A 25,085-nucleotide genomic window follows, 5' to 3' on the forward strand; every position below is an offset into this window, starting at 1 on the left:
CTCTTCCTTCTGGTAAATTTTCTCCTTTTTGTTCTTCAATATTTTGAAAGCGTAGATGATAGTCAGCACGATCCATCTCCCATGTTGTGATTGCCCTATCATGATTTTCCCCTGAATCGTTATGTTCAAATTTATCTCTTCTACTTTTTTCTCCATTTGATCACTCCTCTCTTTCACTTTTTGGATTCTTTCTTCTGTCTTCCCCATCATCTCATCCATTTCCTTAACTTCATATTATACTTTCCTATTTTCTCATTTGTTTTTTTGTATTTCCTCCTTTATCTCTTTCAAATCTTGGTGTATTACATTTGGAATTTTTTTAGTTCAATATTCATCTTTTCTTGTTGTGCTGCTGCCTCAGATGTCTTCTGTATTGTAGGGGTTGCTGATGCCAAAGAATGGGGAGCTGCTCTCTCGTTCATTTTCCACCAAATATTTAAATCCAAATTATAATCCAAATTGATGGATATCAATCACTGTCAAAATAAAAATAAACCACAAAAATAAAAGAGTAGAAAAAATAGAGAATAAAAAATAAAAATATAACAAGAAAAAAGAAACAAAAAACAGTCACAATTTTAAAGTTCTTGATACCTCAGTCCACTAAATCCAATAAATACAATAGCAAGGCCCCAAAGTAGAAAAATATATATTTAAAAAAAAGAAGGGGGAAAAAACAATCTAGAAAAAAACAATCTAGAAAACAAATCTCATCAAATAAGAATAAAAAATATAATCCAGTCTTTTATTAAAAAATTCAATAGCATAACTTTAAAATGTGGGAATATACTTCCAGAAAAAAAAGAAAAATTAATAAACTCCTCAACCAAATTTCGCTATACTTTTCTCTTCAAAAAATCTCTCAAATTTCTATTTCAAAGTCTCTTCACTATTACTCCTAACAAAAACCTCCAGCCATCTGTTATTATCTCTCTGGCACTGTACAAGGTCATGTAATTCTCCTTCTTTGTCCATTAGATGGCAGTATTGTACTCCAGAATCAGTAAGTTTACTTTCAGTTTTAACTTTAAATAACCCATTTGAAAAGAAAAAAACATATACAGTAATACCTCATGATAGGAACTTAATTGGTGCAAGGAGGAGGTTCGTAAGACGAAAGGTTCGTAAGACGAAACATTGTTTCCCATAGGAAACAATGTAAAGTCAATTAATCCGTGCAACCAAAAAACCCCCCGCAAAAAAACGGCTTTCGGCGACTGCTGGGAAGCCGCGCGGCTGTTTTAAAAGGTGACAGCCAGCCTGGGGGGCTTGCCAGCACTCCCCCGAACCCAGGTTCGGGGTTCGGGGGGGTGCTGGCAAGCCCCCCAGGCAGGCTGCGACCTTTTAAAACAGCCGCGCCGCTTCCCAGCTGTCTCCCGAAGCCGAACGCTAAAGCCGAACTTCCGTGTTCGGCTTCGGGAGACAGCTGGGAAGCGGCGCGGGTGTTTTAAAAGGTTGCAGCCGGCCTGGGGGGCTTGCCAGCACCCCCCTGAACTCGGGGTTCGGGGGGGTGCTGGCAAGCCCCCCAGGCCGGCTGCGACCTTTTAAAACACCCGCGCCGCTTCACAGCTGTCTCCTGAAGCCGAACGCTAAAGCCGAACTTCTGCGTTCGGCTTCGGGAGACAGCTGGGAAGCGGCGCTGGTGTTTTAAAAGGTTGCAGCCGGCCTGGGGGGCTTCCCAGCAACCTCCCGAACCGAACCCGGGGTTCAGCAAAATTTTGCCTCTTCTTACGAACTTTGTTCGAGTTACGAACCGGCGTTCGGGAGGCTTCTGGGAAGCCCCGCCGCCCGGCTGTCACCTTTTAAAACAGCCGCGCGACTTCCCAGCAGTCTCCGAACGCCGGTTAGTAACTCGAAAAAAGTTCGTAAGAAGAGGCAAAATTTTGCTGAACCCCGGGTTCGTATCACAAGTTGTTCGTAAGACGAGGGGTTCGTATCTTGAGGTACCACTGTAATGTAAAAATCCAAGATCCCAATGTTGCTTTCCAACCTTTTTTCTAAAATATCATTTAAAAGACTTTTTTAGGTTTTTAGTTTTCTGGTGTCTAATTGTCTGCCATTATTTGTGTGAAATGGTAGCCATTTTGTAAGCAATATAAAAATGAATTACTAACAGTAGTTAGCAATTATAATGAAATACAGTAGTCCCTCGCTATACCGCGCTTCACCTACTGCGGCTTCACTTCATCGCGGGTTTCTGAGGAAGTCGATCAGCAGATTTAAACAGCCCGCCGAACTCGATCGGCAGGTTTTTTAAAAAAAATAAAAATCTAAAATTGTAAATACTGTATTTAAATACTGTATCTAAAATAAATACTGTGTGGGAAGGGTTTATAAACACTTAAAACAATGAAAACTTACCAAACAATTACAATATAAATACTGTACTTAAATAAGTACTATCAGTCGATAAATTCCCCATCGCGGATTTCACCCATCGCGGCCAGGTCTGGAACGTAGCACCAGCGATAGGTGAGGGACTACTTGTATAACTACAATTTAATGAAATGTCTATGTGGAATTTTCATTTTCTTGCAAATGCAGGACCTGCTCTCCACACACACAAACCCGCCCGCCCCAGAACAGAGTATTCATTTAATGGTTGTAACAATAATTCATCAACTAGCTTGTTGCCTGATCTAATGCTATGGCCTGAAAGAGAGTCACTGGCCTAAAGGGGAATTTACTTCCAGAAAAAAAGAAAGAAAAATTAAGAAACTTTAAGTATTTATAAACTTATTTATTTACTAAATAAATAAAAAATATAATTGGCTTTCAACATAGTATTGATTCATTGGTGTGTATATTTTTGTTCGCCTGTCCACCTAGCCATTTGAAAGCATGCAAATGCGAGTAGATAAATAGATACCACTTCAGCCTTGGCATTTAGTTATGCTGACAAGTGACATCAGAAATAGTCTAGAAATGGATATGAGCACTGCCCCTGGAGTTGGGCACAACTAGAAAGGGGAAATCTTTACCTTTATATACTTTTTCCTTTCTTTCTAGATTGCTTTTGTATTCTTTTTTAAAACTTTGGGCTTCCTCCCTCCCTCCCTTTTATTACATTTTACATCCATAAAAGCAACACATGTTTCTAGCACCATAGAGAAGCTGGCATTGTGCAGGTCACCAATTTCTTCTATAAGACTTATTTAGCCACAGTAAGGGTCCCACTGTGATGGTAAAAGGCAGTATAGCGTCTGGTGAATGGATGTTTTGCGATCAGCAAAGCATAGCAGCCATTTTGTAAGAACACCTACTGGTTGCTTTCAGAATTTTAAGTGGTTCCTGCCTCAAAAGCGCTGTCTATCTCTGCTTTATGAACACAAGCATTTTCTCTCCATTTTCTTTTTGGCTTAGCTTTTCGTTTCTGGGGAATTTCCTTTCTTTAATTGTCCTATCCTCAGCCTATTTTTTGGCTTGCTGTTCGATGGAGGACTTGCTTTATACATTGGACTTTATTTATCATATCTATATACCACCTTGATGTGGTTCAAAGCAACATGCATTATCTCCCCATCACAGGAGTTGTTGGTATAGACAGGTGACTGAGCAAACATCACCAAATAAGCATCATAGCTCAAGTGAAAGTTTGAATCTAGATCTCTTTTTGCCTAATCTGATAATGTAATCATTATACAGTGATCCCTCGTTTTTCGCAGGGATTTCCGTGAAATAGAGGAAATATATTTTTAATGTATTTAACAAGTATTCGGACTTTTAAAACTCACCCTTTGCATTAAACAGTCATTCTATAATGTTTCTTAGCGGGAACTACATGTGATATCCTTCCAGTTTCTTTAATAGAGTACAGTAGTACTGCAGAAGAATTTTATGAATTTTTAATGGATTTAAAATTTTCAATGGCTTTAAGCCCCCTTTGAAAACCTGTGAAGTAGCAAATCCGCGAAGGATGAACTGCGAAGTAACGAGAGATTATTGTACAACCTTAAATTTTGTATGAAACCTCTTCTTTGATTTGAAATCAGCATCTGAACCCAGAGTAGTCTCTTTTCAATGTCAGTCCCACTCTTATGCTTGATTATATCATTTTATAATTATATATACACCTCCCCCTCCCAATGTTCCAGGGTATTGCCGCATAAATCATTTTTGCATAGAATTTTATGTAAGTTGTTCCTGTTCTGAAAATAGCATTCTGCTATTCCTCGCTCAGCACATATTGGTTCAGATGAAAGTATTATGTATCAGTTAATTCATATGCACCCATTATATACTCTTGAATCACCTTGGGCCTTCATTGGTAAGCTATCTAAATTTAAATTCTTACTTCTTCATTGAATAGCTCTCCTTGATAAAGTAACCCAAATGGTGAGGAACATAAAAATATATCTTTTACTATGTACCAAGGGCTATGAATGGTCCTTTGCCAGTTTTCTGTTATTTCTTCATTGATATTAAGAATGCCCGTTACGAAATAATATACTGGATGATTTATAGTTAGAAGAAACATAGAAGACTGACGGCAGAAAAAGACCTCATGGTCCATCTAGTCTACCCTTATATTATTTCCTGTATTTTATCTTACAATGGATATTTGTTTATCCCAGGCATGTTTAAATTCAGTTACTGTGGATTTACCAACCACGTCTGCTGGAAGTTTGTTCCAAGGATCTACTACTCTTTCAGTAAAATAATATTTTCTCACGTTGCTTTTGATCTTTCCCCCAACTAACTTCAGATTGTGTCCCCTTGTTCTTGTGTTCACTTTCCTATTAAAAACACTTCCCTCCTGAACCTTATTTAACCCTTTAACATATTTAAATGTTTTGATCATGTCCCCCCCTTTTCCTTCTGTTCTCCAGACTATACAGATTGAGTTCATTAAGTCTTTCCTGATATGTTTTATGCTTAAGACCTTCCGCCATTCTTGTAGCCCGTCTTTGGTCGTCAATTTAGTCGTCAATTTACAATAGGTTGCTTAGTGACCATTCAATGTTACAAGGGACCCAGGAAATGGGAATGACACCCTGGTATTTTGCTTCTGCGCATGCGCAGGAAGCAAAAAAAGTGCAGAAATTTCATGAGGAGACGCAAGAGTGAGATTTTGGTGAATTTTTACTTCTGCGCATGTGCAGAAGCAAAAAATTGCCAAAATCTCACTCGCGCATGCATCTCCTTGTGAGAGTTTGCTTCTGCACATGCGCAGGAAGCAAAATAAAGTGATTTTTTTTAAAAAAAAAAATGCTGCCACCCAACGGACAGTGGAGACCGCACCAGAGCCCTCGCGTGCAAATTGTGCAATCCACGGGCCGCTACCGGAATGAAGCTCCCTGGCATATCGGTAGCAACCTACTGGATATGATAAGAGAAACCAAGCTGAAATTAAACTCAAGCAAGAAGAAGATGTCAATAAGGAGGAAACTAGAACTGGGGACTGAACCAAAATTTACTTTAGGTGGAGCTGTGTTCTCATAGATTATCGACTTTCTGTTTCATTTCCAGCTATAATTAAATATGTAGGGGATGGTTATGGCTGGGAGTGTGTTTACATAATATCAAGTGATACATTAATTACAACTCTTTCTAAGCTGCCTGGATTTAGTGACAGTCATCCCTGTTTGAGTTACAATCTATTGTGACTATTGCAATGAGCTTGAAAAATGTCTGGAAATTAAAATGGGTGTAAAAATGCAAAGTTCAGGTATCATATACTCCCTATGTTGAAGAATCTGCACTTGTCCAATCTACCCATTTTCTGTTGGGCATAACTTAACGTGTTCGTGTTGATCGTGAAAAAATCTAAACAATTTAGGATCTGACTTAAGAATGAACACCTCTTCTGCTATGAACATGACTGATAACAAAGACCAGTAGCAGAGAGACTTTTTAATATATATCACTAGCTAAACTTGATATATGGAAGAGGGGCTTCCCTTTGGTTATGCTCTTATACTATCTGACGATGGAATACTACTCTTACTCTCTGAATATTTAGAAAATAGCATGGACGTATTATTTCCACAAATCCTTTAAAATACTGTATTAGTTGATTTTAATGCTATGTTCTATTTTTTTATATTTTCATTCAGATTATTGCAGGGCATGTTGGTGTATAAGGAGAAAGATTCAGTATATATTTAATAAACAAATTTGTAGATTGATCTACCCTTGGTTTATTGTTTTATTACTGCATATGGTATGCAGATCATCAGGCTAAGCTGAAGTTACTTTGGTTGGGAGCAACCTCAGTTTTGATAACTAGTAAACTACTCTAAACCAATATGTGCTCGAATGTAAGAAGTGAGTATGCTATTACTAAGCCACCAAAAGATCAAGGAGAACCATCCCTCCCAGATGGCTGAAGGTCAGCTACAAGCACGATTAATGTCATGAAGTCCAACTAAAACAGTCCAACTAAAACAGTCTGACTCAAGATATATAATCAGTCCTGATCTTCTATACTAGTGATGGCACGCAGAGCCATATCTGCTAGCACACAAGCTGTTGCCCTAGTTCAGCTCCAATGTGCTTGTGTGTGATTTTTGGCTTGCACAGAGGCATTTTGGGCTTTCAGAGAACCTCTGCGGGTATGAGGGAGGGCGTTTTTACCCTCCCCAGGCTCAAGGGAAGCCTTTGGAACCTGGGGAGAGTGAAACATGAAGGGCCCACCAGAATTTTGGAAACAGGCCGTTTCTGGCCTCCAGAGGGCCTCCGGGGTGTGGGGGAAGCTGTTTTGCCACGATAGCACACACACACCAGCTTTCGGCACCCGAGGGAAAAAAGGTTTGCCATCACTGTTCTATACAAGTGAAGAATTGTCTACTTGTTAGATTATACTTTGGATATGGCAAGATGGGAGTGCTTTGCTTTCATTTCCTAAATTTCAAGCAGCCAACTTAAAGAACCTGCTCGAGGTTCGAATACTGCAACGTTCTCTACATGGGGCTACCTTTGAAGAGTGTTCGGAAACTCCAGATGGTGCAGAACGCGGCCGCGAGAGCCATTGTGGGGCTTCCCAGATTCGCCCACGTATCTACAACACTCCGTGGCCTGCATTGGCTGCCGATCAGTTTCCGGTCACAATTCAAAGTGTTGGTCATGACCTTTAAAGCCCTACATGGCTACCGCACAAATCCCAGTGGCCAATAAGGTCCCACAGAGTTGGCCTTCTCCGGGTCCCGTCGACTAAACAATGTCGTTTGGCAGGCCCCAGGGGAAGAGCCTTCTCTGTGGCGGCCCCGGCCCTCTGGAATCAACTCCCCCCGGAGATTAGAACTGCTCCCACCCTCCTTGTCTTCCGTAAACTACTTAAGACCCACCTATACAGCCAGGCATGGGGGATTTGAGACATCTTTTCCCCAGGCTTATTATAATTTATGTTTGGTATGTATGTGCTCTTTTGGTTTTTAATTATGATAGGGTTTTTAGTTTTTTAATGTTAGATTTATGCCATGATAATATTGTTTTTATCATTGTTGTGAGCCGCCCCGAGTCTTCAGAGAGGGGCGGCATACAAATCTAATAAATTATTATTATTATTATTATTATTATTATTATTATTATTATTATTAGCCTTTATATAGTGTTAATTTTGTACATAGCATTATATGATCATGAATGATTGACTAATTTTCACTTGTTTTTTTTTTTCTTTTTAAATTCTTAAGGTTTTACCATACCTGCAAGCTACCTGGAAGAATTATGGGTATCCGGCTACTTCACTTTTCTTCTATAGTGATTCTTTTGCTGCTTCTGGTGGCAGGTGCATTGACAGCTTTACTGCCTAATATTAAAGAAGATAAAATGCTCACTCTGCGAAGGGAGAGAAAATCCCAAAGCCAGCTGGCTTCAGATTCATTTACTCTTATTATGCAGACATACAATAGAACAGACTTACTCCTGAAGCTTTTAAATCACTATCAAGCCATGCCTCATCTGCAAAAAGTGATCGTTGTGTGGAATAATGTTGGGGAGAAAACACCTGAAGAAACGTGGAACACTTTAGGACCTCATCCTGTCCCTGTCATCTTCAAAGTGCAAACAGTAAATCACATGAGGAATAGACTTCAGGTTTTCCCGGAGCTGGAAACAAAAGGTAATTATTGTCTCTCTGATTATCTCGTTCTGCCTCCCCATCATTAATGATTACAGTGTTCCCTCGATTTCCGCGGGGGATGCGTTCCGAGACCGCCCGCGAAAGTTGAATTTCCGCAAAGTAGAGATGCGGAAGTAAATACACCATTTTTTGCTATGGACAGTATCACAAGCCTTCCCTTAACACTTTAAACCCCTAAATTACCATTTCCCATTCTTTTAACAACCATTTACTCACTATTATTACTGGTACTCACCACTGAATAAGGCACGTAGTGATCCTGATATTTTTTTTGTTATTTATTTGCAAAAATTATTAGTTTGGCGATGACGTATGACGTCATTGGATGGGAAAAACCGTGGTATAGGAAAAAAACCGCAAAGTATTTTTTAGTTAATCTTTTTTGAAAAACCGTGGTATAGGCTATTCATGAAATTCGAACCCGCGAAAATCGAGGGAACACTGTATGCCTTATAGTACAATAAAGGGGTTATTGAAGAAATGGAGGAGTTATTAATGAATGATTCATGCAGCGCACAAGGTATGTGAGAAGGACCTTGAGATAAGAGATGAAGGGATGCCTAGATAATGATTGGACCTGTTGGTGTGAGTTTTGCTTCTGCACATGCACAGCAAGCGAAATCTTGTGTAAGGATGCATGCGTGAGACTTTGGCAATTTTCACCGATATTTTTGCTTCTGCGCATGCGCAGAAGCAAAAAAATCACCGAAATATCTCGCACAAGCATCTTCACATGAGATTTGGCTTGCTGCGCATGCACAAAAGCCAAGTCTTGCCAAAGATTGTCAGTCATCCAGGTCATGGTTGTCCCAAAGGTGCCTTTCAGGAGGCAACTGGACTTTCTTGTTTTTTTCTTTTGAAGATGTTTCACTTCTCATCCAAAAAGCTTCTTCAGCTCTGGCTGAAAGGTGGGGAATGGAAGGATTTATACTCCTTGCAGACAGCTGGTATAAATCCTTCCATTCCTCACCATTCAGACAGAGCTGAAGAAACTTCTCAGATGAGAAGTGAAACATTTTCAAAAGAAAAAACAAGACAGTCCAGTTGCTTCCTGAAAAAGCATCTCTGAGTTAAAATTCACTTAAAAACACTTCTAATTGTGGTATATTAATAGAGTATGCTAAAATAGATTGCAGCAATATATGGACCCATCTTAAACTTGAAATTATAAATGTTTTTACTATAGAGTTAAGCCCTATTGAACAAAGCAGAATCCATTGGAATGTAAAAGCTTGAGTTCATGTTGCACAAAATGAAACATAAAGTTCTTCTGTGAACATTGTATAATGAGATGCAGAGGCTTTTTCACTAATTATTCTTCATTTTTGGAACAAGAGAACGTTTTAGCCGCTGATAACGTATTTCAGGTTCTTTTGAATTTGGCAAAATCTTGCCAAAGGGCAGCTGTGTTTTCCAGTCACCGTGAATATTGTTCAATCTGTTGTAAGCATTTTGCTCAGTAAATGTAGGCACTCATTAAAATGCATTTTTCTCCATTCAGCTGTTTTGATGATGGATGATGATACCCTAGTTAGCGCCTATGACCTAGTTTTCGCTTTCTCCATTTGGCAGGTAATGTCAGCATTCTGCTTTGCATGTTTCTTTAGTACAAAATGTGTTTTGAGTTATGTACTGTCCTGGTCTCCAAAGATCCTCTATGTACACCTACTTAAAAATTACACTTGCTTCCAGTCACATTTAGAAATTAGTCTTAAAGAAACACAGCGTACATAGAGAGTTGTTTTTCTTAAAATTGGTGATTTTCAAAAATGCCAAGATCTTCTAAGGAGATTGTATGTCTGTTAGGTATGTGTTAGACACAAAAGGAATTCAGCTATGTTTTGAAATTCAGATTTATGTTACATTTAGCCGGCATACCAAAAACCAAACTATACATGCAGAAATTTAAGAGGGGCCAATTCTATACTATGTTTATCATGAGGCGCAAGAGACACATTTCTATTGTACCAGTGGAACAGCCATCATGTCTTTTAATTGCTGAGTCCGGGAAGAGAAAAAAGAAAATACAATAGAAAATACAGAAACAGTATGTACACTAACATGTACACTAGTATGTGCACTAACAGTATGTACAACTAACAAAAACACTGTTAGTTGTTGACCATGTAGACCAGGGATATCAAACTCAAGACTGGGAGACCAGATGCAGCCTGTGAGTGCTTAGATCTGACCCACAGACCTCTCTGGAAACGGTGATGGACCAGCCCCAGTGCCCCTGCCAATGAATGTACAGCTTAGGAGGGCTGTGTGCTCCATTTTCACTGGCAGAGGGTTGCAGAAGGCCATTGCAGTGGAAAATGGAGCTTGCGAGGGCTGTGGGCGGCCCTTACAAGCTCCATTTTCATTGGCAGACTGTTACCGTAGGCCGCCGCAGCCAAAATAGAGCTCTGGAGTCCGTTTTCTTTGGCAGAGTGCTCAGGTCACCACAGATGCCCGTAACACGAGTGATGTCGAGCTGGCCATCCCCCACACACACGCACACCCAGGTCAAACACAACCCTGATGCAGCCCTCAATGAAATCGAGTTTGACACCCCTAATGTAGACGAACATCCTTCCCTATGAAGAAACATGCTGTTTTTTTGTCCCAGGAAAAGAAGCATTTGGCTTGAGGAACTGCAAACAGCTGCAATGCGCACATAGCGCATTTGAATCTGAAGCCATACAGATAGCTCGCTGAGCAAGCACTGTCTGCCCTCCTATGTAGACTAAACTAAGAAATCAGTTTCACAGAAAGACTAAAACTGTTTGTATTGAGATTGCCTATATCAAGAAAAAAGTCTGATTGTGCGTTATTCCCCACTCCCCTGCTCTTATACTTATGAGAATTAAAGAGGTGTCTTCCTGAGCCACTTCTGCAATTCTTCTGCCTTGTTTTTCCACTTGTCTCTAATTGGTAAAGGATGTGGCCTGTCTCTGTCAAAATCATCTGCCTTAGTCTTTCTACCCATGCATACTTCCGAGGATAAGATACACAGAATAGGAAAATAATATTTGAAGAAACAATTCAAGGGATGCAAGGATATATCCTTGTAAGCTGCCTTCAATCCCTGTGTGCAAGTAGGGACAATATAAAATTTCTAAATGAGTGAGTGAGTGAGTGAGTGAGTGAGTGAGTGAGTGAATGAATGAATGAATGAATGAATGAATGAATGAATGAATGAATGAAGCTGTTGTACCAATCTGAAAGTTATGAAGATAGGTGGGTGGGTGGGTGGGTAGATGGATGGATGGATGGATAAATTAGATTAGATTAGATTAGATTAGATTAGATCAATGGATGGATAGATAGATAGATAGATAGATAGATAGATAGATAGATAGATAGATAGATAGATAGATAGATAGATAGATAGATAGATAGATAATCAGTATATCTTGAAACCAGAGATTTTTCTTTTGGGTTTGATGAATAAGCAGTTGGAAATAAATATGGAATATTATTTTTATATATGTTGACTTCAGTCTTAAGGAGTACACACACACACACATACATACACAAAAGAAAAATATCTAGTTTCAATTCTATATCTGTCTTCAAAATGTTCTGTATTATTGTAAGTAATTGAGCCCAATTTTTTTTGGCTTTTTTACACATTCACCAAGCATGATAAAATGTCTCTTCATCTTCGTTACATTTCCGATCTGTGTTTGAAGAACCTTTATACATCCTAGACAATTTTTCCAGTGCTACCAACAATACAGCATTTTATAAAAATTCTTCTTAAGACTGTAATATTAATCTAAATTTCAATTCTTTCAACTACATATTATCCCATTGATCCATGTGTGTTATAACATTTTTAGCAACGCTTATATGCTGCCCCATAATTCTTTATAGCACTCTCTGAGTGGTTTACAGAATCAGTATATTGCCCCCAACAATCTGGCTCCTCATTTTACCAACCTCAGAAGGATGGAAGACAAAGTCAACCCTGAGCCTGTCAGGATTGAACTACAGACCTTGGGCAGAATTAGCCTGCAACACTGCATCTAATCACTGTACCACCATTTTAATCTATTTTATCATGCAGTTCTTCTCTTATTGTGATTCTACATTCTCCCTGACAAAGTTCTAATATATCACTCAATCATTAGTATTTAATAATCATTTCTCTTCTATAAAATGCTTTTGTGCTGAGACCCAGGATGGTATTTTGGGGCACAGCCTATATTTATATTTGTACCATGTTCTCAGTATATCAGGTTAAACAAAATGGTTTTTAAAATCTACATTCACCTTAGTTTTATTATATCGTAGATAGCTATGTAACACAGATCTCAAACCATGCCTTTCTAACTCCGAAAGTCTCCTGTTTCTTAGCAACCTCTATTCTTTCATCCGGACCAAAGAGCAGGCAGCAATATATAATTTCAAATTAAGTGTGCCAGTCCTCCTTTCTTTTGTATTTTGCAACACTTTATATTCAACTCATGGTTTTCCCCTCTGACGTACAAATATAGATATTAGCAGTATTTTTTTGTTTGCACATTTGACTCAAACTGAATTTGTTACAATTTTGCATGTATCTCAAGAGTTGGTATAGCATACAGGTAGTCCTCGATTTACATCAGTTCATTTAGTGATCGTTCAAAATTACAATCACATTGAAAAAAGGGACATGACCATTTTTCAGAGTTATAAACTTTGCAGCATCCCCATGACCATGTGATCAAAATTCAGATGCTTGGCAACTGGTTCGTATTTATGACCGTTGCTGTATCCCACGGTCATGGGATCTCTTTTTGTGACCTGACAAGCAAGATCAGTTGGGAAGCCAGGTTCAGTTAACAACTGGGTTACTAACTTAACTCAACTGCAGCGACTCACTTAACAACCATGGCTAGAAAGGTTGTAAAATGGGGCAAAACTCACTTAACCACTTAAATATTGGGCTAGTTATGTTTGTAATTCGAGGACTATCTTTAGTAACATGAATTCAAAAAGTCAAGCACATCCAAATTCAAATCTTACTTCTGCTGTGATCTCCCTCTGTCCCTTATGCAAATATTTCAATTGCACTCTTTGAAAATCAATTTGCTGGTGCTGGTAAATTACTGGTACTTATAAAATAGTTGTTAGGATTACACTAGATCAGGGGTGTCAAACTGGACTTTTTCAAGGGCAGGATCAGCATTGTACTTGTCCTTTGCAAGCCGGCCTGGGGCGGGGGGACAGGACAGACAACTCCTGCAGCACCCTGCTGGCCAAAATGGGTGGGGGGCCCACATGTGGGACCCCTGTGGCCCATTTTAACTAACAGGAGTACTAGGGGTCAGTCCTTTGCTATTTTCAGGCCGGCCCCATAGGCCAGATCTAAGCACCCCGCAGGCAGGGTTTGACACCCCTGCGCTAGATTATGAATTTGGTGCATTTTGAATATGTGAATTATTAGTTACATTCTTCTGGATTTTCAGAAATAATCTCCGTAGTCAGTCTGGGAATGAAATGCAGGAGAAAAAAATCAATCCTATTTTTTTTAATAATACAGACAGAAGACACATAAATGGTTGTAGAATACGTAGACAAACCAGGCCTTATTGAGTGCATAAGCATGCCAATATAAAAATTGGGGCTTCTTCTAAACTCTATTCATCAACTTTTTAACTATATGTCAGTTCTTGACACAAAATGTGGTTAAATTTTTGTAGTAAACTTGAATGTGGAGAACATCTTATAAACACGTCTGTTTTAAATATATATTTCTGTTATTGGGTCATAAATCTTTTGCAATTGTTCTTGTTTGCAGCCAGGCGCCCAATAGTAATATTATGACGTTTTTCTTTTCCTACAGCAATTTCCAGATCAGATTGTTGGATTTGTTCCCAGAAAGCACATCCCCAGCCCTGCGGGGATTTTCAGCTATGGGAGCTTTGAACTTCAGGGTCCTGTCATTGGCAATGGAGACCAGTATTCCATGATTCTAATAGGAGCTGCCTTCTTCAACAGTGCATATCTAGAACTTTTTCAAAAACAGCCTGAAGCTGTGCACGCCATGATCGATGAGACTCAAAATTGTGACGACATCGCCATGAATTTCTTGGTAGCCAAGCATATTGGAAAGCCATCGGGTATGTTTGTGAAGCCGGTAGACATCAGGAATTTAGAGAAAGAAAGCAACAGTGGTTATTCTGGGATGTGGCACCGGGCAGAACACTTGCTGCAAAGGTCCTACTGCCTTAATAAATTGGCTAGCATCTATGGCAACATGCCTTTAAAATATTCTAATATTATGATTTCCCAGTTTGGTTTTCCAAACTATGCTAATCACAAGAATAAAGTATAAGAATATGCTCCAGTAAATGCTTCAAAATGCTTCTCGACAATTCAAATAATATATCAAATAGGGAAGTCTGTAAAGAAATCTGTAGGATACTCATTATTTGGAGCTAATTTCTGCAAGAGCTCTTTGGGGATGTAAAGTCTGGGTGAAACATTCCATCTCTTGTACTCAGCATGTGAAAGCTTTTTAGTTGGCTTCGCTATTTATCCCCATTTCAGACAACACCCCCCCCCCGCCACCCAACACTTGAATGTAGGTTGTCCCAGAAAGCCATGTGCATTCGCATCATCAAAATTGCAAATATACAGTATCTCCAGTCACAATGTGTAAGACAATAACCATTTTTCATTTTCAGCCTGCTATTCAAATATGCCAATAAAAGGAAGCAAATAATACATTCTCCATAAAATTGTAGCATTTTTTTCTTCACACATCTGTACAACGAGGCTATGCTTGATTTTTATAGCAGATATTGTTCCAGTGACAATAGTTTCATCCACAGAAATAAGGAAATATTTTCTGTGGGACAACTTGATGATTTGAGAACATTTGCAAAAATATTATTTTCTTCCCCTATCCACAGCTAAATAATAAAAAAACACATGGTGAAATATTCGACACAAATACATTGTCTTGATCTTGAGACATGTGAAGAGTTTGCCCTCGTCTTCCACTAATCTTTATTAAAAATTGTTTGAATTTTGAAGGCAGTGCTATTTTATGTCTTAAGCCAAGAGCTAGTGTGTTTTTTAAAAACATAATGATAAAATGTTTCTGAACTTATACAACTTATAAAATCTAGGTATTATAAGTTTATATTAGCTAGGTATTCAATCTGAAATTTTTCTATAACTAAAATAACGTAAACATTTAATCCCTTGCCTATTGGTAAAAGCTCATAAAGAAAGTTATAAGTTTGGGAATTTTTTCCCATGCAAATCGTAATTCAAGACACAGAGAATGCAGCACTTCTGACAGATATAGTGAAATTTGGAAAGCACCTAACATTTCAAGTTGCTGTCTTCTCTGTAAACTACACATTTGTATATTCAAGAACAGCAATTATGTTTTCCACTCTATACACTCCATAGAAATCAAGTCTGAGATCCAGAGATCCTATATAATCCACATTTTTTTTGCCTTTTCAAAGAATCAACCCCCCTGCATCCAAAGCTGTTCAATTTTAATATCTAACTTTATACTGAATATTTGCCACTAACAAAAGAACCCCCAATTTTATCTGTGCAATTTTTTGATCGGATTAAAAAGATTAAGCATAGATTACTATACAAAAGCTGGAGCCAACATCTGCAACAGTGATCTGGGGCAGCTCACAGTATGTTCGCAGAATATAGAGGCCAAAGTAAGAAATTATATCAAAGATTACTTAGCCTACAACCAATCTGATTTCAGTTGCAATTTTTTTAATTTGAATGCACAAATTTTTTTCAGGCTCATTTATCTGAAACTTGGCTTATTGCTGCTTTCGAGGAAATAAAATGAATATTAGTACAGTATTTGGTTTGGGAAAAGATTGTGCTACCTTGTATATTAAGGTGCCATATTTGTGTTCCTTCACTTAGGCTTATTCTATATCTCAGTTTGTGCATTTCTTTTCCTTCTGCTCAATAATTTTCAATCTGTTGAAAATATGTATGATTTAGAATTCAGTGGTTCCTGGAGATGTAACTGCCTAGTTCAGTTGTATTTTGATGTATTTTTGTAAATGCAAAAGTTGCGCATTTTTTCTCTCTTTTATAGTCATATTGTTGGGATATTAGTTCTTTCATCCTTATTTTGTAAAAGAACTGCTAATAAAAATGTGTAATAATGAGAAATATCTTTTGGTTATTTATTGGCTAAAGAGTTATATTATACAGAAAGTAGACTAATTCCTTCTTTTATGCTCATGTGCCAATAAATTCCAACTCCTGGAATTAAATGTATATAAGATTACAGCTCTAAAGGTTGATTAGAAATGACTGAGTTGTAATCTTTATCTAGGATTGAGCTATATTATTTTAAATACAATACTGCAATGTCTTGGAAATAAAATCCTTTTTCAGATTTATTTCCAAAGAAACATTAAATGTCCACTGCAATTTCCTTATTCACAATGTTAAAATTAATATTCCCTTAGTATCTGAAGCACATTGTTCAAGGCACCCTGTCTTAATGTAATGTCATTCCAGCTAGAGGAGACATTGAGAGCTTTGGATTACCATTTAGCTACAGACCTATGTTGTATAGTTCAGTAAAGCAAACCTGCCCTTCTGGTCCAAAATTCTCTAAAAATTAAAGTCTCTTTCAAGTTAAACTTTATTATTGATGAGTTCATCTGTACAGCTGCATGGTTTTCCTTCCTCCACTGAAATTAGTGGAAATTTAACAAATGTACAGGGGCATTTCTATTGTGTTCATATTTACTTACTTACTTACTTACTTACTTACTTACTTACTTACTTACTTACTTACTTACTTACTTACTTACTTATTTATTGGATTTATATGCCACCCCTCTCCAAGAACTCAGGGCGGTTTACAACATACAAGAGAAAATAATACAATACAGTGGCCTAAATCCAATTAATTTAATTTGATTTAATTTAAATACTCTAATCTATAATCCCCAATATTAAAAGTCAATCATACTCATTCAGACAACAATCATACATAGCATTCGTTGGCCAGGGGGCTAGAGTCTAATTGCTCCAAGCCTGGCGGCATAGATAAGTCTTCAGACTCTTGTGGAAGGCAAGGAGGGTGAGAGCAGTACAAATCTTCAGTGGGAGGTGGAGCTGATTCCAGAAGGCCAGAGCCCCCACAAAGAAAGCCCTTCCCCTAGGCCCTGCCAAGCGACATTGTCTAGTTCAGTGATGGCGAACCTATGGCACAAGTGGCATGCAGAGCCATATCTGCTGGCACGCAAGCTGTTGCCCCAGCTCAGTTCCAATGTGCATGTGTGTGCCAGCCAGCTAATTTTTGGCTCACACAGAGGCTCTGAGGGCATTTTTGCCTTCCAGAGAGCCTCTGGGGGAGGGTGCTTTTACCCTCCCCTGGCTCTAGGAAGCCTTTGGAGCCTGGGAGAGTGAAGCACAAGCCTACTGGCCCAACCAGAAGTTGGGAAACAGGCCGTTTCCGGCCTCCAGGGGGTAGGGGAAGCTGTTTTCACTCTCCCCAGGCATTGAATTATGGGTATGGGCACTCGCACATGCGCGATAGCGCGCACACATGCTATTTCAGCACCCGAGGAAAAAAAGGTTCGCCATCACTGGTCTAGTTGATGGGACCTGGAGAAAGGCAACTCTGACTGTGGGACCTAACTGGTCGCTGAGACTCATGCAGCAGAAGGCGGTCCCACAACTAATCTGGCCCGATGCCATATCGGGCTTTATAGTTCATTACCAACAATGCAATCTGCATAGTGCTGGAGAAATATGGGCATGCCTGGAGAAATATGGGCATGCCTAGGAAGACCCATGACCACTCGCATGGCTGCATTTTGCACAATTTGCAGTTTCCGAACACTTTTCCAAGGTAGAGAGCATTGCAGTAGTATTTTGTGTTGAACATATATGTTGAAATTAAAGACTCAAGTTTAGATATTATTTACTTGTTGGATTTTATATCCTGCCTTTCATCATGCAGTTCAATGCAGCAGTTTCTCCATCTGGTTTTTCCCCTCACAACAGTCTCAAAGGTTCTATTCTGTTACTTTAACCTTTGTATTACACTGGTTTTTCAGTTCACCTTCCACTGACTACGGTATATACGTATGGTTTGCCTGGCAGTGTGACACGAGTGGTTTGCCACAGCATTCTTCCAAGATGTTTTAATTTCCTAGTCTAGCCAACAGCCCTTTAATTATATGTAGAGAGAAAGAGTGAATTCTGTAAATCTCTGCTTTAAACCCCACAGAAGATGATTCAGAAATACATCCATGCAATAAACATCAGCTGCAGCTAATGCTTTTTACTGGAGTTAAAAACCAGAGCTTGTTTGGCTTATCAGGATGGGGCTTATTCAGACGTGGAGACTCTGAACCACATTTATACAAATTAAATGATACTGTAATAGAGTGGATTTACTTTAGTGGAACTCGGCATGTCTTAAAGTCATTATATTTATTGTGCATAATCCTAAAATGGGAGGAAAAGAATCAGCCTGCTTACTAAATCCATGGAAGAGTTTTTCTGCATAGTGCTGTTGACCCATTTTAGATGAGAAAATATTGAATGGAAGTAAAGTGCATCATGAAACTCATTACTGTATTTAAATAATTTGCCCAATTTTTAATACACCAGCAGATGGCACTCCTAAGATTTTGCCAAGAGGTATTAAAAAAGAACTTTGAGCTGGGATATATGGAACAGTCAGCATAGCACTGCAAACATTGTTTTATAAATATAGTGTTATTTATATAAATATGATTTTAGTTATAAATGCAATATTTGTGCCAGTTCAATAAGCTATAGAATAATCACCAGTGGAATGCTAACTGCTATCTTTTACAAATATGACACAATGTAATTAATGGCTACAATAGAATAACTGAGCAAAGAAAATTTTAAAAAGATTTTTTGAAACTAATATTTAATAGTTGAATTTGAAAATGGTTATAATTATTAATTACATTATATTAAAGAAAATAACACAAAAATCAAGTTTTCTGGGGAAAATGTTCTTGTAACCATCCATTTCCACTGTCTTCTCCATAATGTGGACTCATTGATACATTCAGAATTAGGAATATTACTGACAGTTTTAGTCATCTAAATTATTACTCTAAGATAGAATGATGTTTGACCTGAGCCAGAGTAACAACAGACCAATCAGATACCATAGAATCTAGATTCTTATGCCTGATCAGTATTCTTAGTGCTTAAGCTGGTCAGTTTGTAACTGACATTGTGAAGACAAGTATCTGGAAGGCTTAAGGGAAAACTAAGTAAGTTCTTGAAAAGTTCTTATAATTTTAACTTTTAATCTGCTAGGTTCCTCTGAGGTTTTCCTTGGGGATGGCACCCAGACCCAATATCATCCAATATCATGGGTTAAAAATACTTTCCAACATTTGTATTGTAAGAGAAATATTATAGCTCTCATTCCATTTAGGTCTCCATAAAAAGTTTGAAAAAAGTAACATCTGATAAATTAGTAATAATCGTAAAATCATAGTACCATATCCCTAACTTCAAAAGGTTGTATTTCTTTACTCTGCAAGGCTGAACCCAAAAGTCAGACTGACGTTTGGTCAGTTGATAGAATATATATTTTATCACATGTAACTACTATAACAGTGGTTAAATCCTTGGTACCATTCATGAACCTATGTGCAAAATATTAATTTGAAACAGTCAAAGGGCATCCTATACAATTTTTCATTAAATTCAATTTCACCCAGTTCATAAAGAGTTTACTTTTAAACCATCCTGTAACATGGTCCATTTGAATACATAGAATGCAAAAATATAAGTTGGTTGCCTGGTTTTTAAAATTATTATTATTATTATTATTATCATCATCATCATCATCATCATCATCATCATCATCATCACAAAAAACAGTAATACATAGCAAATGAGATTTACATGCTGGATTTAGTATCACAATATCACAAGTCGAACACTTTCCAAACACTTTCATATGATGCACGCAGATCCTAGTACAGTGGCCTTTTGTCAATGTTTATTGTTTTCAAATGCCAACTGAGGTCTTTTGGCACAGCAGCACCCAGTGTGCCGATTATTATTGGGACTACCTGTACTGGTTTATGCCAGAGTCGTTGTAGTTTGACTAAACAATGTCGTCTGGCGGGCCCCAGGGGAAGAGCCTTCTCTGTGGCGGCCCCGGCCCTCTGGAATCAACTCCCCCCGGAGATTAGAACTGCTCCCACCCTCCTTGTCTTCCGTAAACTACTTAAGACCCATCTATACCGCCAGGCATGGGGGATTTGAGACACCTTTCCCCCAGGCTTATTATAATTTATGTTTGGTATGTATGTGCTGTTTGGTTTTTTAAATTGATAGGGTTTTTAGTTTTTTCTTAATATTAGATTTGTGCCTGTACAATATTGTTTTATCGCTTGTTGTGAGCCGCCCCGAGTCTTCGGAGAGGGGCGGCATACAAATCTAATAAATTATTATTATTATTATTATTTTAAGATCCTAATATCAGCTAATTTTTTCTTGTTGTTTTTCATCAATTCGACTGTCAGCTGGTATGGCGACATCAATGATCCACATTTTTTTCTTTTTCACAATCATGAGATCCGGTGTATTGTGTTCCAAAATTTTGTCACTTTGAATTTCTATGCCACCCTTCTCCTGAGACTTCTCCTGAGACTCAGCGCAACTTACAACAAGTAATATAAACATGATAGAAATCTATATAAAATTAAACTAAAATCCTCATAGTTAAAAACCAACCAAACAGATCCAAACATCATGCATAGACATTCATTCATTGGGCGGGGCAAGGTATTCAAATTTCAATGGCCTCAGGCCTGCCGTTTATGCTTTTATTTATTTAATTTATAGGACACAAAAAAGGAAGCTAGAGTTACCCATATTTATGAATGCAGTGATAATGCTTATTTATTAAATTTGTATGCTGCCCATCTCACAGTCTATAGTGACTCTACGTTGCTTTAGTAATGTACTAACACTTTGAACTGTGAAGAGATATAAATATGACATCTATCAGTAACACATATAATTCTTACAGGAAAATACGCAACTATTTTAAAGAGTTGCAGATAGGTGGCTCTGTGTGCATTGAAAATCTTCTCTTTGAAAATTGTGCTGCCCAGCTTTAGAGCACACATAAAATAATTATAAGCCATGGATCCAGAAGTGGGTTTCAGCAGGTTTTGACCAATTCTGGAGAATCGGTAGCAGATTCAATTTTAATATCCAACTTCTTTATATTGAATATTTGCCACTAACAAAAAATACCTTCTCTGACTGACTCCACCTGTCAGGAAATGGAGATTTTGCAATATCCTTCCTCTGCCACGCCCACCAAGCCATGCCCACCAAGCCACACCCACAGAACCAGTAGTAAAAAAAAAATTGAATCCCACCACTGCATGGATCAAATATTGTTAGATACTAATTAAAGAAAACATACTCCACGTACAGCACAAATCATGGAAAAGAATTGGAAAAAACAGCATCATGCCATATAAAAATAGGGCCCTGCTACTCAGGCTTCATAAATTATTTGGAAGGCTTACTTTAGTTTTGTGTGAGAGCAGCACCTCTCTTCACTTCATGAAAGACTCTGTTCAAGCTCAATAAAAGAAGATACCATAGAACTTCAAAGACCTTTCAGAAATATCACCAGATGTGATGGATTTACATATGCAATTTTTAGTAATTATAGTCTCTTCTATGTGCATTTCTGAAAAAAAACCTCTTGTCATATGGGAGTTGTCGAATGGGAACTAATAGTTTAGTTTATTGGCATTGCACGTGACACAACAAAATTAAATTCTGTCTTCAGTGTACATTATAACTATAAAAATAAAAACACAAGCATACATCCTTCACATTCTGTATAATTGAAATTGAAAACCCAATATTGCACTATAGCATCGAATTCAATATGGTAATTGCCCTGGAATAGGAGATGTTTTTCAGCCTATTTGTCTTTGTTTTTATTATCCTGTACCATCTGCCAGATGGTAATAGTTCAAAAAAAGTGTGTCCAGGATGAGATAGAAACATAGAAACATAGAAGTCTGACGGCAGAAAAAGACCTCCTGGTCCATCTAGTCTGCCCTTATACTATTTTCTGTATTTTATCTTAGGATGGATATGTGTTTATCCCAGGCATGTTTAAATTCAGTTACTGTGGATTTATCTACCACGTCTGCTGGAAGTTTGTTCCAAGGATCTACTACTCTTTCAGTAAAATAATATTTTCTCATGTTGCTTTTGATCTTTCCCCCAACTAACTTCAGATTGTGTCCCCTTGTTCTTGTGTTCACTTTCCTATTAAAAACACTTCCCTCCTGGACCTTATTTAACCCTTTAATATATTTAAATGTTTCGATCATGTCCCTCCTTTTCCTTCTGTCCTCCAGACTATACAGATTGAGTTCATTAAGTCTTTCTTGATACGTTTTATGCTTAAGACCTTCCACCATTCTTGTAGCCCGTCTTTGGACCCGTTCAATTTTGTCAATATCTTTTTGTAGGTGAGGTCTCCAGAACTGAACACAGTATTCCAAATGTGGTCTCACCAGCATTCTATATAGCGGGATCATAATCTCCCTCTTCCTGCTTGTTATACCTCTAGCTATGCAGCCAAGCATCCTACTTGCTTTCCCTACCGCCTGACTGCACTGTTCACCCATTTTGTGACTGTCAGAAATCACTACCCCTAAATCCTTTTCTTCTGAAGTATTTGCTAACACAGAACTGCCAATACAATACTCAGATTGAGGATTCCTTTTCCCCAAGTGCATTATTTTACATTTGGAAACATTAAACTGCAGTTTCCATTGCTTTGACCATTTATCTAGTAAAGCTAAATCATTTACCATATTACAGACGCCTCCAGGAATATCAACCCTATTGCACACTTTAGAGTCATCGGCAAATAGGCAAACCTTCCCAACCAAACCTTCCCCTATGTCACTCACAAACATATTAAAAAGAATAGGACCCAGAACAGACCCTTGTGGCACACCGCTTGTAACCTGACTCTGCTCAGAATACTCGCCGTTAAAGATGGATCTTTAAGAATGTTTCGAACTTTCTTAAGGCAGCGCGAGCTATAAAGCTCTTCCAAAGAGGGTAGAGGGCAACCAATGATCCTCTGAGCAATGATGTTTACCCTCTGGAGTGCTGTCCTATCTGCCACTGTGCAGGTAATTGTTCTGCCAGTAAATTTCTCCTTAGTTCCAGTTTGCTTCTCTCCCTGATTGTTTCTGGTAGCCTGTTTGGTTTTTATTTAAACAATAATATATTGTGCAATGTACATTGAGCAACTACATTACTGTATGTACTGTATACAGATTTCAATCCTATAATGAATATATGGGATTGTGTATATATATATATATATCCATTAAAAAAAAAATTAGCACCAGTAGCAGCCTTTTTAATTCTCTATTAGTCTCCAGTACTGAATCACTGAAAAAAACAACTTTTTAAAATCAGGGAAAAGGGCATTTTTTACATGTTTACATTAGCTTGAAAAAATTGTTTTATAAAGGCTAATTCAGAAATCTAAAAACACAGATCCTTCCTTAATGAATGGGAGAGAAGTGTGGAGCTTGTAAGAAGTCAACAATACTTTTTTCCAAATCATTTTTGAAGTGTCCGCTGCCCAAGTTAAATCCAGGAATCATTCTGCCTGAAGATTTCTGAAACTGAAGCTTATCCTGTTGCCTGTTTTCATACGATGTGAGGCATGGGCTCTAACTTTACTCCAGTCATGTAATGTGTCGATAAAACAATTAATGGCTGTTATTTTCACTATGGGTTAATGTTAATAGAAGTATCATAAACTAAATAAGAAATGTTATGAGTAGAAGAATCCATTCCAAAACACTTGAAGGAACAGCAAATATTTGCTTAAACAAATTAACAAAAAATCCTGTCTTCTTTGGGGAAGGTTAAAAACATTTCAGCCTTTTATTTCCTATCAATTCTGGCGCAAGGCATTGGTTTAGCGCGGAGGCTGAGGGAAAGTGAGAGGGGAAGGGTAGAGCCGCTCTTCCTTCGCAACCTAGCGGGGCGGAGGAGGCGAGGTGAGGCGGCCTCAGGTGCCACCAGGGGACGGCCTCTTTGGAGGCGCCGCTTCTGGGCCCGAGCCCAGGTGCGTATGTAACAAAGCCCGTAGTAACGTGGTTGCCACCGCAGCGCCGGCTGCCTGGTAACCCGGGTCCTGCCCCTTTAAGCCGCCGGAGGGCGGGACGGAGGCGAAGAAATCCTTTCCACCCCACCCTCCGGCCGGTTCCTCCGCCACTCCCGCGGGTCGCTGGGTCCCGGAGCCGTCGCCCTTTTCCTTTTCCTTCCTTTCGCGTGCTCATTCCCCATCTCATGCGGGCGGCGGCGGGGAAGGAGTCTCTGGTGGCTGCAGCAGCAGCAGAGGCGACAACGACGGCGGCTGGAGCGCAACCCCGGTCAGCCGGCTCCTGCTCTCCCTTCCCCGAGCATGTCCCGTTGCTGTCGGCGCCGTTTTTGGTGAACCTGGCTGGGCGGCGGAGCTCTTGCCACCGCTGCTGCTGCTCCTGCCGCCGCCACCACCACCACCGGAGAGCTCGCCGTTCCGAGCGGCGCTCATGAGTACCGAGGCGCCGTCCCGCGCGTCTGCGCACCTCCGCGCCCTCTTTAGGATGGAACCCAGCCCGCCTTTGGGCTCGGAGCAGCTGCTGGGCGCCTCCGAGTTCCTCAAAGGTGAGAGGCCGGGGCTGGCGGCGGCGGCAGCGGCGGGGCTGGTAACTTTCATTTTCCCGCCCCGGCTGTTGACTTCCGTGCTTTGCAAAGCACCTGCTCTGGCCCGGGGAATGGGGGGGGGGGGAGGCTGCGAAAAGGGACCCGTTGGGTTAGATGATCCCTGGGATCGAGTAAATTTGGGGGGAGAGTGTTAAGAGGCGCGGGGGGGGGAAGTGGGGTAGCCAAGCTGGATAAGCCCCCCCCCCCCCAAAAAAAATCTCGGATGAGGAGGGAGTTGAGGCTCTCC

At 39.2% G+C, this 25,085-nt stretch overlaps 2 protein-coding genes across 5 annotated transcripts in view; both read left to right on the plus strand.

The window, feature by feature from the left end:
• Nucleotides 1-16,225, plus strand: part of EXTL2 (exostosin like glycosyltransferase 2) — a 29,390-nt gene extending 13,165 nt beyond the window's left edge. For both annotated transcript variants that reach the window (XM_070746457.1, XM_070746456.1), the window contains exons 3-5: nucleotides 7,635-8,062; nucleotides 9,585-9,655; nucleotides 13,899-16,225. In XM_070746457.1, coding sequence (XP_070602558.1) covers nucleotides 7,635-8,062; nucleotides 9,585-9,655; nucleotides 13,899-14,390 — 991 coding nt within the window. In that variant the 3' untranslated portion in view covers nucleotides 14,391-16,225. The remainder of the gene's footprint in view (nucleotides 1-7,634; nucleotides 8,063-9,584; nucleotides 9,656-13,898) is intronic.
• An 8,155-nt stretch (nucleotides 16,226-24,380) lies between these two features.
• Nucleotides 24,381-25,085, plus strand: part of CDC14A (cell division cycle 14A) — a 62,547-nt gene continuing 61,842 nt past the window's right edge. For all 3 annotated transcript variants that reach the window (XM_070746458.1, XM_070746459.1, XM_070746460.1), the window contains exon 1: nucleotides 24,381-24,799. In XM_070746458.1, the coding sequence (XP_070602559.1) occupies nucleotides 24,685-24,799 (115 nt within the window). In that variant the 5' untranslated portion in view covers nucleotides 24,381-24,684. The remainder of the gene's footprint in view (nucleotides 24,800-25,085) is intronic.

This window comes from Erythrolamprus reginae, chromosome 3 (genome assembly GCF_031021105.1).
Source record: "Erythrolamprus reginae isolate rEryReg1 chromosome 3, rEryReg1.hap1, whole genome shotgun sequence".
NCBI classification, from domain to species: domain Eukaryota; kingdom Metazoa; phylum Chordata; class Lepidosauria; order Squamata; family Dipsadidae; genus Erythrolamprus; species Erythrolamprus reginae.